The sequence below is a fragment of the Garra rufa genome, chromosome 9, assembly GCF_049309525.1.
Source record: "Garra rufa chromosome 9, GarRuf1.0, whole genome shotgun sequence".
Taxonomy (NCBI): Eukaryota; Metazoa; Chordata; class Actinopteri; order Cypriniformes; family Cyprinidae; genus Garra; species Garra rufa.
In genome coordinates this window covers 13382726-13402023 of record NC_133369.1, presented here as the reverse complement: position 1 = coordinate 13402023, position 19298 = coordinate 13382726, and the positions used below count along the sequence as shown (strand labels likewise).

Sequence of the window (19298 nt, the reverse complement as noted above, 5' to 3'; positions counted from 1 at the left end):
AATCAAATTTAAGGATGAATGAGTTTGTAAAAGTCCCAGTTATATAAATACATAAACTTACAAAAGAAACAAATGTAATCTGAGAAAATAGCACTTTGTTATAAATTTCTGTTCTGTTTTCTGAAGTGTCCTTCTCGTAATGTTTTGTTTAGAAGGTTAAAATGATGTTAATGCGTTTGAAATGTTACCGCATACAAGATACCACGTCTTGAAATATCTCCACATACAAGAATCTGGTCTCGCATACCATAGCTGATGCCAATAAATACAGTGTTTTATCATTTTCTCAAACACAAAGGTTAACCTGGTCGCTTTGCGCGTCTCATCCAGCCCAGTAGGTGGCAGTGACTGTTACTACGTTCCTTCATCACCGCAATTTTAGCGCGAGTTAGACAGATGCTGAGTGGAACGACAACATGCGACGTTTTAAAACAGTGAGTTTCTTATTAAACTTGTGAATAATTTAGTCTTAGTCATTTAGCTCGCGTAGTTTAAGTACACGTGTGTACCTGAAACCGCCTTTTTTGCGTTTTAACATTGAGGTGGTACGTGTAACATTTTATCACACATAAAGTGCTGTGACTGTTATGATCGCAAACTTCACAGCATTTTATTTTTAATCGTCGTCGTCTTAGTTTTAATCATAAAGTTCGGCAGCTCAAACAGTCATGTCAGTAACAGGTGAGTTAGACTCGCTGGAATCCAGTCCTGCTTTTCCCCATCAGTCCACTTGTCTGAGTGATAGGACACTGACACCAGAAGAGCTGGAGAAACTCAAAAATGACCGGGTCTTGGTATCGGACTTCAAGCAGCAGAAACTCGAAATGGAAGCTCAGAAAAACTGGGACTTGTTTTATAAAAGAAACACGACGAACTTTTTCAAAGACAGGCATTGGACGACCAGAGAGTTTGATGAACTGAAAAAATGCAGAGAGGTAAGAGATATAGCATACATTTGCTGTAACACGTTTGAAAGTAAATTAAAACTAATGTTATTCTTTCAGTCTCAGGGGCAAAAGCTGGTGTTACTAGAGGCTGGCTGTGGGGTTGGAAACTGTATCTTCCCTCTTCTGGAAGAGGATCTAAATATCTTCATTTATGCCTGTGACTTCTCTCCTCGAGCTGTTGAGTTTGTGAAGGTAAACGTGACAAAATTATGTTTTCTCTTACTTTATTGTAATAGCGTACCCTAAATTAATATCAGCTTAAAATGTACTTTCCCTCAGGCCAACCAAAGTGTAGATTTGAAGAAGTTTAGCATCACTTGCTCGCCAATCCGATCCTCTGGAGTGAATGGGTGCCGTCAGAATGAGTTCAGACAGCTAATAAAAACATCATAATAATGCACAAGTAATCCACAACTCCAGTCTATCATTTAATGTTTTGTGATGTGAAAATCTGCATGTTTGTAATAAATACATCAAGATATTTAACTTCAAACCATTATTTTTGGCTAAAATAGTCCTCTATCTATAATAATGATAAAAAGTTGTCTGGTCTTAATGAAGAGAATTAAGCAAGTGAAAATGGTCCAAAACTGTTTTTAACAAGTATGTTGATGTTTTTGATGTGAGAGGAGAAAATTCAGTTATGGACTGATATTTTGGCCAGAAGCAACAGTTTGAGGTTGAAATGCCTTAATGGTGGATTTGTTTTGACAAACATGCTGTTTTTTTTTTCCTTCACAAGAGATTAATTTTAATGTGAATTAAGACAATTTTTGCTGTTTGGACTTTAATTCTTACGGCACCCATTCACTTCAGAGCATCCACTGGTGAGCTAGTCCAATGGATCTGTCCTGATGAAGAAACAAACTCATTTACATCGTGGATGGACTGAGGGTGGGTACATTTTCAGCAATTTTTTTAGTTATTGAACTATTCAAACTATTCCCTAAAAACCTGCGCTACCAGATTTTGAATGTTTTTTAAATAAGTCTCTTCTGCTCACAAAGCCTGCATTTATTTGATCCAGTACAGCAAAACAGTAAAATATTGACATATTTTTACTATTTAAAATAACTGCTTTCTATTTGAATATGTTTTGAAAAATGTAATTTATTCCTGTGGTTTCAAAGCTGAATTTTTAGCATTATTACTTCAGTCACATGATCCTTCAGAAATCATTCTAATATTCTGATTTGCTGCTTAAAAATATTTATTATTTTTATGTTGAAAACAGCCAAGTAGAATTTTTTTTTTAGGTTTCTTTCATGAATAGAAAGTTCAGAATAACAGCATTTATCTAAAATTGAAATCGTTTGTAACATTACAAATGTCTTTATCATCACTTTTGATAAATTTAAAGCATTCTTGCTCAATACAATTTATATAATTTATATCCCAAAAATATTATACTGACTATAGCTTTTGAATGGTATAGTGTATAATGTTACAAAAGCTTTTTATTTCAGATAAATGCTGATCTTTGGATCTTTCTATTCATCAAAGAATTGGGAAAAAAATACTCAACTGTTTTAAATATTGATAATAATAATAATAATAATAATAATAGATGTTTCTTAAACAGCAAATCAGCCTATTAGAATGATTTCTGAAGGATCATGTGACACTGAAGACATGATCAATGATGCTGAAAATGTAACAGTTATTTTAGCTGTATTTTGGATCAAATGAATACAGACTCTTTAAAAAAAATCTTTTGACTGGTAGCTTACATCCATCTGGTCAACCTTTTTCCAATATTATAATGTTGCACATTCATAAGCTAATTGTTTTGCGTGCATTCTGTCTTCTTTAGTAATGATTATTCATTGTTACCGCAGCAAAATGCCTTGTATTGCACCGAGCAATGCCTTGCGTTTCAATGTGACCTCACTAAGGACGATCTCCAAGCCACCATACAAGTGGAGACTGTGGATGTAGCCACATTGATATTTGTTCTCTCTGCAATTCATCCTGACAAGATGCAGAAAGCACTAGAACAAATTTATAAGGTACTGCTGATCACATTTTGTGAGACTGTAATTTTTTAATGTTTTTTTTGCATAATGCACTTTCTTTGTATTGTGAAGTAATTTATTTCTGCTTTCAAAACAAACTCACAGGTATTAAGACCAGGAGGTATTGTCCTCTTCAGGGACTACGGACTGTATGATCATGCCATGTTGAGGTTTAAGTCGGGCAATAAGCTGGGTGAGAATTTCTACGTGAGACAGGATGGGACCCGTTCCTTTTTCTTCTCAAAAGGTCGGTGCAGCATTTGTTTCTTTTTAATTATCCATTTTACTGCATTGAAGTTACTGTTTTGTTCCTAACTTTTTTTTATTTTCCATCTGTTTTTCTCATAGAGTTCTTGGCTGATTTGTTCCAACAGGCAGGATTTGAGACTCTTGTGAACGAGTATGTGTTGAGAGAAACTGTGAATAAAAAAGAGGGTCTATGTGTTCCCCGGGTGTTCCTGCAGAGTAAATTTCGCAAACCTGTTCCATCATTATCACCAGTGTAAATAAATGGGGTGCAGGATTAGCACATTTTTGTAAATGTATTTTTCAAAGTGTCATGCATTAATTTATTGCACTTCAGATAACCACAATTTTCAATCAGAAGTTGTTCTTACTATCTCATAATGAAATAAAATCTGTTTTTTAATTGTGATGTCGACTTTATGAAATTAACAAGAATTTGCATATTCATATCTAAGATTTATTATTAACTGTATTATGAAAAGTCTTATGAATTATTATATTTATATCATTATTAATCTTTTTGAGAATATGTATTCAATGCCCTAACAGTTTTACCCTGACTGACCTTTTGAGACTGTATGCTGTTGCTGTGTAGATACGTTATTTTCGTACATTTTGTCATATCTATCATCAACTCAGACACTGACCGATGTTCTTAGAACAAGAAGTACTTCTTAGTAAATGTGCCTTTTTAAAGTTTGGGTTGGTGGGCAAACATGCAAATTAATAACGCCTTTGTTCACGAGCTGAGACATGAGGAATGCGTTCTTAATTAAAATTAGACATATAAGCGACCTATCGACTTCCTGTACTGTCTGGTTTTAGGGTATAAGAAGTGCTAACCCTGCACCCCTTGCAGATCGGAGACTTGACACTTTCTCTCCACTCTCTATCTTTTACTTTTATACTGGGTGCACCTAGACAGTCTAATGTTTCTAGTAGACTTACTTCTCTCAGATTTCTCAGAATTTAGCTTTGAATTGGACTTAGATCTTTAATTCAACTTTGACTTTAATTCTAATTTGATTAATTAGACTATAATTACACTTTATTTGATCAGATTGACAAATGATTTAATTATTGACAACTTGGAATTGGGAATTATGTTTATTTTTAATCAAAATTACATTAATGGAATTAACAGTCATTAAAAATGTGATTCTTGTTATTGCTGCTATTCTTTAATTGTGGCATTTATTTTCATATTCAAAGATATATAACTTTTGAAAACTTTGAACAAATTTTAAACAAAATCTGTGAATTAACAAAGCTTTTTAACCCCCACCCGTCTGACATGGAATCAATCATTTTTGTGCACCAGATTGTTTGGTGGATTTCTTCATTTCAGACTTGAGAATAACATGCAAAGTAGTGAGTGGTGTGCTGGACATTTTCTTGTTTATTGTAGAGTGCAAAGTTGTAGACATGCATCCACCTTATTTTTCCCATAAGAGCGGACACAGACATTTTTATCTGTACAAAACTGTTTGTTTTGCTGCTTGATACTGTAAATCTGTGTGTCTTACCATGTTATTTTAATGCATTATCTTAATTATGAACACAATAGTTTGTAGTGCAAACAGTTTTACCATTCACTGCACTTAGTTAAGCTTACTTCCACATTAAAAAATAAGGTGGATAGGTAGTTGCCACATTAGACTGCTCTAGACACGTCAACGTTTATAATAAGTTACATTGTGCAGCCTCTGGTTGTAAAAACCGCCTATATTTAAATTCCTGAAGAAATTGGATACATTTTTACAGGTAAGAATGTGTTTTTATTATGTATTACAGGCTTTTAAACTATAGTATCTAAATGTCATGTTAGCTAATGGCTTCGTCTTGTTGTATAGTGATAGTTTAGCAAAATCAACGGTGAAGCCTATTGCAGATACAGATATTCATACATGCGTATAACTAGGTCAAAGTGTATAGTCAACAAGTTCTTAGAAGTTCTTTGCTTTGACCGCTCCAATATGGCGGACGGCTTACGTATAACGGTCCGTCCATATCTATAATTATACCAACTATAGCTTTGCATATTTGGTCACACATATAAACACAGGTTAAACCAGTCCCTGGTGGTCTAGTGGTTAGGATTCGGCGCTCTCACCGCCGCGGCCCGGGTTCGATTCCCGGTCAGGGAACAAGTTGTTTTTCTACTTGCGAATACTTTGCATTTGTGAGGTCCAGTCTAGGAGAAAACAAATAAAACGAAAGAACACATTATCAGGTTATGGATTTCTATTTAAGGTCAGAATTAAAACAGAAAATTCAGTGTATTTATTTTATAAATGCATGGTGTTTATTTATTTTTTTGTAAACGACTCATCTCTAGTTTTTCATTTTTTTTAAACAAAATGCTGATATACCGGTGAAACGACAGACCTCTTTGTTAAAGTGTGATCGGACTCATTTATTCTGCCTAAAGGCCTGCAAGATCACTTTCAGTTCTGCTTATCTCTATCCAATCACCAAATGATGGACAATCACCATATTTTTTTCTTTTTCGATTTTTTTTTATTGCAAGAAAATACAAAAACAACAAGGCAATACAAGATCATAATAAGATCCTGAAAAACAGAGCACACATTAATTGAACAATAAACTAAAAAAACAAACATAACAAAAGAAAATAAAAATAAAGGAAGAAAAAAGATAGAACAAAAAATTAGAGAATTAGGGTCTTCTAATAGTTTAAATCCTTTCAATAAACTATACAGTCTTCTTCCATTTTTACATTTTAAGAGTCTAACAGATTTACAGAACAACCAAAATTCCTTTTGAAAAAACAGAAAACAATTGCTTTGTTTTAAGGCACTTACGTTTATGGATATAAAAATAGTATTCAGTAAAAATTACATCCTCCACTATCAAACCAAACATTATATCATTTTTAGAAAACTGAGCAGACAAATTAATTGAAACTTTAAGCCACTCGAATGCATCTTTTTCGATCTTTGCGATTTTAAAGCGACTGTGGTTTGGTGTATTTTTGAGATTTTGGAACCCCCTGCTGTTAAGTGAGTGAAATTCACTGTGGTAAAGATATTACTACCGTGATTTATTTTATTTTCATGCTTTTTCGGCTGGTTTCGTGTTTTAAATAAAATAAACTAAATCATTTTAAATAGAAAAACAACTAGACATGTTTAAAAGCAATGTTCAACGTAAAACAATAAAATAGTAAATGAATAATAACACATGGTTTTAAATGCACATTTAAAAATGGTCACTCCTATTCCTCCACAAGAAAACACACTCAAAAGATAAATGTAGTGTGTTTATTTTCTTCTGCGCATCTGTAAAATTGACTGTAGCCAAATATTTCGTTATATTTATACATAATATATAGTCATTCAGATTTCGTCTACTTTTTCATTTAGAAAAAAAGTGTTCGACCTCAAAGAGGTATAAGCATGTGAGTTGTCGTGGCCGAGTGGTTAAGGCGATGGACTAGAAATCCATTGGGGTCTCCCCGCGCAGGTTCGAATCCTGCCGACAACGAATCATTTTCCGTTTTGGAGCTTACATAGACTATGTAACCGGAAGCGTTAGCTCAGCTTCCAGAGCATGTTAATATTGTTTAACATGAAAGTAAACTTGATTTTGTATAAGCTGACTAGTTATATTACGCATTTCTGAGAGGATAGCAAAAAAAAAAAAAAAAAAAAAAAAATCCACACACACGTTTCTATGGTAACAAACGTGGCGTTCTCCACCGGATGATCATGGCGGATGATTTGGATGATTTACTTGATGAAGTCGAATCAAAGTTTTGTTGCAGCACGTCTCTGTCCAAACAATCAACGTATGCTTTAAGACAAGCGGACCAAAAATGTGTGAATCCCGAGGACAAGAAACAATCAAGGTAGTAGGCTAGCGAGATTAGCACCCGAGCTAACGTAGCTACAAAAGCAGATTTAAAAACAAAGATAAAAGTAAAACCTTTACATATACAGTCATAGTCAAACATTTTTAATACGGTGTAAGTTAAGTTAGATGTATGAATAATGTATGTTACCAGCCTGACTAAAATGCTAAAAAGGTTTACCATGAGGTTAACAAAACAGTTACACATGGCTAACTTAAAATGTATACATCGCCATTTTTACTGTTTACAGGAAACAAGGATGCAAAAGATCTCAACACGACAATGATGATATTGACGCTATGCTGCAGGAAATACTGGATGATGACTATCAACCCATTAGCACTCATGTAAGTCAGATATAACTGGACAAAACCTTATAATGATCAGAACAAAGTAAACATACGTTTTCCAGTTTGATATTGCCAGTTATTGTTTACAGTGTATGATAAGCATCTGTAAAATTGTTCATAAACTCACAGGAACCCACTGCAGCAAAGACAACCACAAGCGATTCATATTCTGAGACATTGTCCAAGAAGTAAGTTTTTAGTTTTCATCCAAACATGCCTGTAGAAGTTTTATAGGTGAAATGGAACCTTTCAAACATGGGACAACTGTTATTAACTCTCACTTCTTTTCAATCAGATGTTGCCCTGTGTTTCTTGGTGGAAGCTCTGTACCACACGGTATTGGAACCAGCGTTTCTCAAAGGTGAAAATTACATCCAAATCAACTTTTTCTGGATTTGAGGGCCACAAGTATATTTTAATAATATTCCAATGAGCACAATATTACCAAGTCACCAAGATTTTTTATGTAGTCTTTTCTGCTCACCAAGCCTTCATTTATTCGATCCAAAGTACAGCAAAAACAGTAAGGTTTTGAAATATTTTTACTATTTAAAATAACTGTTTTCTATTTAAATATATTTCAAAATGTTATTTATTCCTGTGGTTTCAAAGCTGGATTTTTGGCATCATTACTCCAGTCACATGATCCTTCAGAAAGCATTTTAATATTCTGATTTGCTGCTCAAAAAGCATGTTGAAATCTTGAAATCAGCTGAGTAGAATTGTTTCAGGTTTCTTTGATGAATAGAAAATTTAGAAGAACAGCATTTACCTGAAATAGAAATCTTTTGTAGCATTATAAATGTCTTTATCATCACTTTTGATCAATTGAAAGCATCCTTGATAAATAATAGTATTAATTTCTATAATTTCTTTCTCCCCCCAAAAAAAATATACTGACTCGTATAGTGTGTTACAAAAGCTTTTTATTTCAGATAAACACTGTCTTTCTATCTTAACTGTTTTAAATATTGATAATTAGCATAAAAAATGTTCCTTGAAAAGCAAATCAGCATATTACAGTGATTTCTGAAGGATCATGTGACACTGAAGGCAGGAGTAATGATGCTTAAAATTTAGCTTTTTAAAATGTTAAAATATATTCAAATAGAGAATTTTACTGTTTTTGCTGTACTATGGATCAAATAAACGCAGTCTTGGTGAGCAGAAGAAACTTCTTTAAAAAAAAACATAAAAAATCTTACTTACTCTTGCTTAAGTCTTGGTAGATTTACTTAGCTATGTGTTTATTCTGACTGTGGTCTTGTTTTTTGAAGGGCCTGCAACCGTTTAAGATGTACGTCATGCGATTTCGGCATAATCATGTTTGATGACCAGGCGTGGGACTCATCCTGCGATTATTTATTTTTCAGGTCAAGTATCAGAAGGGGGCAGCATTGATCCATGTATCACACACTATAGCAGATGTAGCAGTTTCTTCATTCATTATCAATTCATTGATATCCTTAGACTGCCTCAGGCCGGCTTGTTTTTGCACAGCATCAGCATGTTTGCAGTTAATGATGTCTTTGTTAAAGTCATCATGTTGCCTTCTTACAGATAAGCTTTATTAAATTTGGACGGGCTGATAAACAATTTCAGACAAGTGTTCAACAGCGCAACACGCCACCTTTTTAGCGTGAACCCTGTTTTCCACCGGACTGCGTCATTTCCTTATTATCTTCAGGGCTGTGTCTTGCAGCCTCTCACTCAACTTTAGCATCAAACAGACAGTGAATCATTCGCACCATGTCTTTTATGTTGTTATCTTCCGTATTTAGGCCATGATGCACTTTGCTGCATGCTCAAACACAGCCAAGCTCTTAAGTTAAAGGGTCTTTGAGTTTTAACGATGTTCAAGCTTGCAACTTTAATTGGCAGAGAATGTGGTTGGAATTTCTCAATGAAGCTTTAGAAACTTGAACTTCAGGCTTCAAACAGGTGATAAATCAGCTCATCAAGAAACCATCTGTTCAGGATTGTTGCTGCATGTATTGCATGTGACACTTGTATTACATGCATTAGTTTAACATAAGAGATAGAATAGCATAGAAAGAAACCTTCATGCTTCTAAAGTATTATCTCTTCAAAATACTTGATGGTTGACAGTCCATTTCAGGACTTTTTGACCATCTACAATAGTTGCAGACTGTCTGCAAAGGAAGCAAAGACTCCAAGGACATTTAGCTTGAAAAATAAACCATGTGTTCATTGGGTCTTCAAATTTCAAACAAAACATTCATGGTAAACACAGGACCTTTGAGCTTTCTCATATGCACTGGGTTTTTGTACTAATAGTTCTTGTATTCAAATCCCAGAAATCTTTTTTCTTTTTTTTCTTTTTTGTTTAAGAAAAAAAAAAATTATGGAAACTTGTTTTCGTCACTGAATTAAAAAAAGTTATAAAGAAACTTCAATTCTGAGAAATAAAGTCAGAATTGCGAGATTATTTACTTTATAACTCACATTTGCGAGTTTATATCACGCAATTCTGACTTAATTTTTCACAATTGAGAGTCTATATGGCACAATTCTGACTTTATAACTCACAATTCTAAGAAAAAAGTCCGAATTGTGAGACAATTCAGAATTGCGAGATATAAATTCGCAATTTTGAGAAAAAAAGTCAGAACTGTGTTTGTATCATGCAATTGCGAGGAAAAAGTCTGAATTGTGAGATATAAAATCGCAATTCTGAGAACATATCAGTCTTTTTTCTCCCTCAAAATTAGACTTTATAACTTTATAACAGTTGCAAGAAAAAAAGCCAGACTTGTGAGATATAAACTCAAAATTGTGAGACAAATTTGCATTTGCAAGAAAAAAGTCAGAATAAAGAATTTTTACCTCGCAATTGCAAAAAAAAAAAATTATAATTGTGAGATATAAACTTCTGAGTTTATTTGTGAGATGTAAACTCACAATTGCAAGAAAAAAAAACAGAACTCGAGTTTATATTTCACAATTCTGAGAAAAAAGTCAGAAATGCAAGATGTAAACTTGCGTTTGCAAGAAAAAGTCAGAATTGTGAGATAAACACGCAAGAGAACATATCAGTCTTTTTTCCCCTTCAAAATTGGACTTTATATTATATATGAGTGAGTATATATCTCACAATTCTGAGAAAAAAGTCAAAATTGCAGGAAAATAATCAGAACTGTGAGAAAAAAGTCAGAATTGTGAGATAAACGTGCAATTCTGAGAACATCAGTCTTTTTCCCCCTCAAAATTGGACTTTATATTATATATGAGTCAGTATATATCTCACAATTCTGAGAAAAAAAGTCAAGATTGCAGAAAAATAATCAGAATTGCAAAAAACAAGTCAGAATTGTGAGATACAAACTCACATTTGTGAGGAAAAAAAGTCAGAATCGTGAGATATAAACTTGCAATTCTGATTATATATCTGATTATATATAATTGAGTATATATTTCACAATGCTGAGGATTAAAGTCATAAAAAGCAATAACCTTTTGTATTTTTTTATTCAGTGGTGTAAACGGGCGTCCACTGAAATGTGCTTTATTATTTTGGGGAAAAAATTATAGAATTCTAAATGAAATATGGTCCTTAAAAATAGCATCCGTCTTCTGTGCAAATATAAACAATATTTTTTTATTGTGTTTTTGATTTTTTACATTTTCATATATAGCATTATTATCCTTATTATTATTATTTTGTTCCTAGGGTAAAATGAGTCCAGGTTAACCAGAGGACTTTAGAAGTTTCTTATACGTTTGCTCGTTCAAAACTTCCAGCATGAGTTTGACGCAAGAGAAGCAGACCCACACACAAGATAATAGCTTTTACAATTCATTCTACACAATAGGTTGTAAATACAAAAAATGTGGTAATAAAATAAAGCTGTGAGCCAACTGCGTGCTGGATCGCTCCAGGCTGAATTGGACATCTGTGAACTACAAGTACAGAAATATATTCAAATCCTCACTAAGCTTCTCATGTTTCCTCTTCTTTAGGAATAACATGCCGGACTATCACAAGCTAAAAGTCAAACTGAGAAGGAAAAAGGGTGGGCGTGCGTACGCCTGTCAGTGCAGCTGGCACTCGACCGTGGTGCTCTCAGACCTGAGGGAACAACAGCAGCTAAAGTGGGTTTGTGGCAAACACAAAGTATGAGCACGGGTCTGCAACAGTTCTCCTCTGAAATCTTATCTGTGTCCACCAGCAAGTGTTGCATGCTCTCCTCCTCACAAAAGAGAATGCTGGCCATTTTCAAAATTAGCTTTGTGCAGTTTGTGGAGCTGGATAACAAAAAGAACGTTTTGTTTTCTTCTCTGTTGTTTTTTTTTTTTTGTCTGAAGTTATTGTTGACGCTGCATTCTCCCTTAGAATGGTGAAGCACTGTGGCTGCTTTCTATTATGTAGACTCTATTATTTTGAATAATAAAAAGGCTGCAACATATACAAATATTCTACATTTTTAGACACTTTGCACAATTGAGAATCAAAAAAGAATGAGATCTATCTGTGAGGTTAATAGTAGAATGGTTGATCATTGTTTGGAATGTTTATTATAAAATATACAATGTAGATTTTTTTCTGTTCTTCCAGAATATTCTTTAAGAAACACTCAGGTATTGCAAGGGCCCGTCTGTTACATTCCTTGGTTTTCAGGGACGTATGGTTGTGAATCATCTGTTCTAAATAATAAATGCACATCATTGTCCACAGAATAAAGAGAATGAAGAATTAAAAGAATGACGTTTTGTGTTTTTGAACATTTTTATACTTTACCTGCTCAGAAAAATCTCACCAGTTGTCAGGTTCATCATAGTCACTCTCTGACGACGCAGCAGAATGGTCTTCCCTCTCATTTTTAGGTGGTACATTAACATATGATGCCTCTGATGCTGTGCTGCTGTTATCCATTTCTAAAATGTAAAAAAAAATTGTCAGTTTTTTATGTTTTACTTGCACACTAATACTGCTTGCTGTAAGGTTCAGGTTTGCTGAACAAAACATCCAGGTTCAAAGGAGTTCAGAAAGGAAGCTCTCCGAGTGAAAAAACACTGTCACACGGTTAAGTACAAGCGGTACCTTGACTGAGGTTTCTAGGTATATGATGGTCTCCGTAACTGTCAGTACTTTCTGTCATCTGTGCAATGTGGGGATTCTGAAAAGACATCTCAGGAAGTGATGGGCTTTCCTCACCTTCCAAAAACAAGAGAAACATTTTAGTTACTTGTTTTTAGATATTTCTTTTTAATTATGTTGTTTAAAAGGTTCTTTAAAGAGTTAAATGTAAAAAGATATGTTAGATTTCTTGGGTTGGGAGAGGGGGGGGGGGTAACATTTATTCAGAATATTACAACTTTTTTTTAATGGATTAAAAAATTTAACTTGCACGATCCTTAAAAATTATTATATTATGCTTCTTTGCTGCATTTTTGGAAAACATAATGCAATTTTTTTTTCAGAATTATGTAATAAAAAGAAAAGGAACAATAAATAAATTGCAGCATTGATGCAGAATGAAATTTACAGTGACGCATTGCTGCCACATATTATTTTTTCCACTCAATTATGTTGTAATAATAACGAGATGTTATGTCGTTGAAATGGCATCTTTTTCTCTTAATAACAAGATATGTTAAAACAACAATTATAAAAAAAATTAATGACAATTGTTTTCTCGTAATAATGACATACATGTCATAAAAATATGGTGACGCATTGCTGCCATACACATTTTTTTTGTAATAAGATTTTATGTCTATCATTTCTATATATAAATTTAGCTTTTCACTTTTAAGTGTCTTAAACAAAATGAAATAATTAAATAATAAAAAAATAATACAATTAAACAGTTAAAAACGTATCATTTTATGATGTTATTACAAGAAAAAAATAGTTTAATGTTGTTTTAATGACATAACATCTCATTACTATGACATAATTAAGTGGAAAAAAGAATATGTGTGTGGCAGCAATCCTTCACCATAAAAATGTAATTAATAAATTTCTTACTGAACCCAAATTTTAGTAGTGTAATTTAAACATGAAAATATTGAAACATTTATTTAAAACAAAGAAATGTTACAGCAAAATAAAGTAGCAATATTAAAGATTTTGCACCATTACTGGGTCACTAATCAAACTTTGAATTTCTGCTGTTGATATCATTATAATGGAAATATTTGTATTAAATTAGAAAAATGTACTTGTCTTAAAATGTTAATATTGTCTTGTATTGTCTTAATATGTTTCATTCATACCATAATGATGCAAGGCGTTTTCATCAATCTCTGTGTTCTGATAACACTCTTCTGATGAAGTACTATCTGAATCATTCCCATCTGCCAAGCACAGAAGAATTCACGCATTTTCTCATCAAAGTACACTGTTGTCAATATTTTCACATTGTTAGGTAAAATACACACCTTGACTGTGGGTGATAGGTATATGAGAGCCACTGTAACCAGCAGTGTTTCCTGTCATCTGAGCACTGTGGGGTGCCTGTAGTGACTTCTCAGGAAGTGATGGGCTTTCCTCGTCTTCTAGAGAAAACAGATATATGAGGTTTAGCTGACTGAATGAATCCTCACTGAAATATAGGCTCAGATCTAATATGTGACCCTGGACGACAAAACCAGTCATAAGGTTAAATTTGACAAAACTGAGATTTATACATCATATAAGCTCAATAAATAAGCTTTCTATTGATGTATGGTTTGATTAGGATAGGACAATATTTGGCTGAGATACATCTATTTGAAATCAGAAATCTGAGGATGCAAAAAAATCAAAAAGACTGAGAAAATCACCTTTAAAGTTGTCCAAATTAGGTTCTTAACAATGCATATTACAAATCAAAAATTACATTTTGATATGTTTACAGTAGGAATTTTACAAAAAATCTTCATGGAACATGAACTTTACTTAATTTCTTAATGATTTTTGGCATAAAAGAAAAATCAAAAATTTTGACCCATGCAATGTATTTTTGGCTATTGCTACAAATATACCCCAGCGACTTAAGACTGGTTTTGTGGTCCAGGGTCACATATAAACATGCGATTTCTTTCCCAGCTGTTTACCTTCACAGACTGTTTTTATTATAAAGTGTATGTATTTAACAGTTTAAGCACAATAAGACATGAAAGAACTCACAGACACTTTCTGTGCACATGCTTTGAATATGTATACTCAAGGTCAAACTAATATGGTTTAAAACACATGACTTCAGAGCAATAGACATGATAATCAAAACCAGACAGAATATCTGACGTACAAGCTGTAAAAGCACATCTATATTCTGGAAAAGGCAACGGGGAGCAGCAGCTCAATTGCTTTTAAAGTGATATGCACGAAAACAGCGTGTTTCTGCTTTCACTCAAAATTAGCATTTTCAAAGTGATAAATTATCTGTGGCGTATTTTGAACTGAAACTTCACAGATACATTCTGGGAACACCTGACTTATATTACATATTGTAAAAATTGGCATAATAGGTCTCCTTTAAATGATTTATGTGAACCTACCACACTGATGAATGTTGTCCATGTCGATCTCTGTGTTTTGATAGCACTCGCTAGAAGATGTACTGTCTGAATCATTCATATCCACCGCTGAAGACAAACGAGAATTCATAAATGTAAAATTTATTTCCCTACAACTAGATACTCTTTAACTTTAAATGTAGATGAAATCTTTACAATTTGGGCTTTCATCAAGAGTTTTAAATCAGAGCTTTACCTTGACTGTCAGAATTTGGTGCAAATGGTGACTTTTCATGCAATGATGGACTTTCCTCACCTTCATTAGAGGAAAAAAGATCAAATATTAGTGGATAAACTCAGATATGCTCTCTCCGGAATGAATACTTGAATTAAATTAACCAAATGTATATTTAATTTTTACACACGTGGCATGAAATTGTAGTCTGTGTCAGTCTCTGTGTTTTGATAGAATTCGCCGGACGATGTACTGCTTGAATCATTCACATCTACTCCTAGAGGCAAAAGAGGGTTCACAAATCTGGAGTTTATTTCCTTATTAAAAATACTATTTTAAAATGCACTTTCTTAGATGGAAAAACATAACAAATCTGATGTTTCATCAGTGTTAAAACAGCTCTTTACCTTTACTGTCAGTTCCAGGTAAGTGATGGTCACCGAGTGTCAGTGGTAACTTTTCTTGAAGTGCTTCATAATGTAAAAAATGTTCAAATATGAATATTTAATAAATATTCACAATAACAATAAAAGTAATCGGTAAAACTTTACAATAAGCTTCCATTTGCTTAGACTAGTTAACTACGTTAGTTAACATTAACTAACAATGAAAAATACGGCTAAATTACCCTATTCGGACAGTAATTTTTTCTCATGTGGACGTCTGTAAAAATAAATTTACATGGCACCTCAGTGGTAAAACTCATGGTTTCGAATGGTGATTTATTCACAGTGGAGAAGTGATAATAATGCCATAATAATGACCCATTTCAACTTTTCAACTCTTTCTTTTTGTTATTAACAGCTCCCACTGGCTGTGGAGGAGCAGTTATGAAATATTGTTCTTGTAAATACCAGCATTTCAGTAATAATTATGCATTCAAATGACAAAAAAAGTATAACTGTACAGTGGTTCAAAAGGATTTAAGCAGTGAATTCTGAATCAATTTCTTCTTGTAATCGCAGAGGTGTGGATTCGGACTACATTTAAAATACCACACAAACTTGGTGTTTGTCAAAACTCAGCCAGGGATTTTTATGCGGATGGTGGGAGAAAAATAGACATTCAGGATTTGGACGGCAATAAAATCACAGACTATCCCCTGTAAATGTTGAAAATAGCTTGCGTCCCCATGAGAAACAATTACTGTCCGAAACTGGCTAATGTCAATGTTTATTAATAAATTAATTACAATTTTAAAAATGCTATCTAAAGAACATGAGCTTATATGAACTAACAATGAACAGTTGTATTTGTATTAACTAATGTTTCCAGAGATAAATACTGTATTGCTGAAAAAACTGCTTATTGCCCAAAGTTGTAATGCATCAACTAATGGAGCCTTTTCACAAGACTGTGATGACGTGTTTTAACTGTCATTATCATCATAAATCATTGAATTTGTTCATATTTTAGATTTTTTTTTAAAATGTGCATTTATAACACTATTCATTGTATTATATCACTTTTTAATCAAGTTACAAAAAACTACAATAAATTTGACATTGTTCTCTTTTCTGACTGCCGATGTCTGTCTCTGTCAAATTATTTCCTTTTACTATTGTGGAGCTAGCAAAAAATATATTTGTGGTACTCTCCCATTCACTGCTTTCAGATTTTACCCAACTATGATGACTTGTGAAACCCGGAAATATGAGAAAGGTCCATATGAACTCATGGGACCTCATTGTAAAGTGTTACTAAATATTCATAATGTTTTATCAGTATTATGGCACATACATTTAGACAGATTATCTTTGGATTAATCAAATAAAGGTAAATCAACATATAAAATGAACCTAAAATATGATTTATTTATGCATACGTGACTGGAGAATGTTGTCCGTGTCAGTCTTTGTGTTTTCATAGAACTCTCCAGAAGAAGTACTGCTTGTATCATTCATATCTACTGCAGTGTATAGGAGAAAGAACAATGTATACATTTCCGATTTATTTACTTATTAAAATTTGAACAAATACTCTTACATGAAATCCATGTACCTTGCCTGTGGGCACCTGGGGCCCCAAAAGACAGTGGTGTCAGTGGAGGGTTTTCACCTTCATAACCAAAAAACAAAATTAAACATCAGTGTTTTATTCCCGATATAAATGATCAATTTTAGGTGGTGAGAGTTAAATCCCATGAATGTGATTATGATTTATTTGTGCATACCTGGCTTTTGGATGGTGTCCATGTTGATTTCCACACTGTGTACACGTCTTTCTCCCGAGCACGTACTGTCTACGTCATTGACATCTCCTGCTAGACGGAGCGAAGAAGAATTCATACATATTAAATGTGGTTCCTCATAAGTCCCTGTTTATCATTTAATGCAGAGCCTTGAATTCTTACAAGAATATGTGATATGTCTACAATGCTAAAACATAGAAACTAGTGGATTATTTTGTTTTGTCTACTACCGTTCAAAACTTTGTGGTCAGTAAGATTTTTTTATTCAGCATGGATGTGTAAAATTTATGAAGCGTGACACTAAGAACTTTTACATTGTTACAAAAAATGGTTAAAAAATTAATCAGTTTCCTTAAGTTAAGTTATTAAGCAACACAAATGTGTTTTAGCATCGATAATAATAATAAATGTTTCTTGAGCAGCAAATCAGCATCAGAAATAGAAAACTTATTATAAATTGTAACAATTCAACCTTTTGAATGGTAGTGTGCATCTTAGTTGATGTTGATTCATTATGATCACCATGATATTTCGCCCTATTTTCTGTGTCATTACCTTTATTGTCTCTTCACATTCAAAACAGCTTCAAACTTTCATAAGGAAGATGTCAGAAGCGTAAATTATGCTCAACAAGTGTAGTGTTTTGTGTCTGAAAGGCCTCTCTAATGTAGATGAATTTAAGTTTAATGTGAACTTAAAGTATAAAAAGAAACTACTTTCCTCCACCGACACTCACAGACTGTTTTATGTAAAAATGGCTTGTGCAATTAAGCCAGATATATCTGTGTAAATTTTAATTATTATATCTGATTATATATTTTTTAACTGATATTTGTGTCTGCTAAAGCCAGCGTACTTGGTGAGTTGTTTAGATGTAGTCTTTGTGGTCGATCGCTGTTGTGATGTTCATAGTCTGAATCACCGGAGCTGTCAGAGTTGTGAGTGGGTCGATTTCTTCTCTTGCTGAATTTGCGGACATAGTTTGAGCTCATTCTCGGGCCAAGACTTTCTGAGGAATGAAAAACAAAATGTACTCTTTTATTTAAAATCTAAGAACATTACAGAAATTACAGAACAGAATACATACTTTTTTAGCTGTTTATGTATATCATAATTACAGACCCAGTTTTTTTAAATTGAATAACTTTTAATATTTTAAATTCATATTCTGTGAATATATATATATATATATATATATATATATATATATATATATATATGGGCTAAAACTAAATACAGTTAAACCAACAATTATTCAGACATTATATATAATTTTGGATTTTTTTTTTTTTTACTACAGGGTTCAGGACACTATAAATCATTTAAGTAAGTGAGGATAGCAAAATAAAGTAAACTGTGATATATTATACCCTAAAATTCCTTATACAATGGACTACCAGTAAAAATTTGTGACCAAAAATTATTCAGATTATCAAGATGAATTTGTTCTGACAGTTTAACTCTGAGTTCTTGTCATATTTTAATACCATTTTCTAAACTATAACGAATAAACAGTGATAATGTGAGAAATGTTGAAGGTGTCTGAATAAATTTAGGTTCAACTGTATGACAGCAGACCATACTCTGAAATATATTTATTAATATATGTATTATATAATAAATACTAAAAATGAATAATCAGTCATTAGCATTAAATAAAAGGCAATAGCAGTACAAACCGTACTGATGACCCGCGGTGGCAGCTGGGGCAGAAGATTGTGTGTTGTAGACTCCTATCTGTATATTGGACTGGTACTCAAGGCTTGTGTGGGAATTACTATAATGTTGGTAAATTACACATTCTGTTGGCAAAGAATGAAAAAGAACGGCTTAAACTTCCCCATGCAGCACTAAGCCGTTGCCTTAAGCTTTTGTATTGTTGCTAATATCAAAAGAATGAGTTAATAGTTCACAAAAGGTTTGACGTTCTTCATGTTTAAAAAAAAAAAAAAAAGAAATTCCTGTTATTTGAATGG

The 19298-nt window shown here is 33.1% G+C and overlaps 3 protein-coding genes and 2 non-coding genes across 5 annotated transcripts; 4 read left to right on the top strand and 1 right to left on the bottom strand.

Annotated features, from left to right (window-relative positions):
* The first annotated feature begins 399 nt into the window (after positions 1–399).
* mettl6 (methyltransferase 6, methylcytidine) lies at positions 400–3611 on the top strand. The gene is made up of 5 exons (XM_073847578.1): positions 400–935; positions 1005–1139; positions 2786–2956; positions 3068–3209; positions 3311–3611. The coding sequence occupies exons 1-5, from the start codon at positions 669–671 to the stop codon at positions 3466–3468; spliced, it is 873 nt and encodes a 290-aa protein (XP_073703679.1). The 5' UTR covers positions 400–668; the 3' UTR covers positions 3469–3611.
* Positions 3612–5283: 1672 nt separating this feature from the next.
* trnae-cuc (transfer RNA glutamic acid (anticodon CUC)) lies at positions 5284–5355 on the top strand. Its single transcript has one exon. It is a non-coding gene; the product is annotated as a tRNA-Glu (tRNA).
* Positions 5356–6633: 1278 nt separating this feature from the next.
* On the top strand, positions 6634–6715 carry trnas-aga (transfer RNA serine (anticodon AGA)). The gene has a single exon. It is a non-coding gene; the product is annotated as a tRNA-Ser (tRNA).
* Positions 6663–12155, top strand: cfap418 (cilia and flagella associated protein 418). Its single transcript, XM_073847703.1, has 6 exons — positions 6663–7079; positions 7333–7429; positions 7562–7620; positions 7728–7793; positions 8710–8805; positions 11414–12155. Exons 1-6 carry the CDS (start codon positions 6934–6936, stop codon positions 11571–11573), a joined length of 624 nt encoding a protein of 207 aa, XP_073703804.1. The 5' UTR covers positions 6663–6933; the 3' UTR covers positions 11574–12155.
* On the bottom strand, positions 11960–19124 carry LOC141343106 (uncharacterized). Its single transcript, XM_073847702.1, has 14 exons — positions 19002–19124; positions 18179–18331; positions 17305–17391; positions 17133–17189; positions 16957–17040; positions 15539–15601; positions 15322–15408; positions 15153–15212; positions 14939–15025; positions 13838–13954; positions 13673–13753; positions 12495–12608; positions 12192–12328; positions 11960–12097 (listed from the first exon to the last, which is right to left on the bottom strand). Exons 2-13 carry the CDS (start codon positions 18312–18314, stop codon positions 12207–12209), a joined length of 1095 nt encoding a protein of 364 aa, XP_073703803.1. The 5' UTR covers positions 18315–18331; positions 19002–19124; the 3' UTR covers positions 11960–12097; positions 12192–12206.
* Positions 19125–19298: the final 174 nt, after the last annotated feature.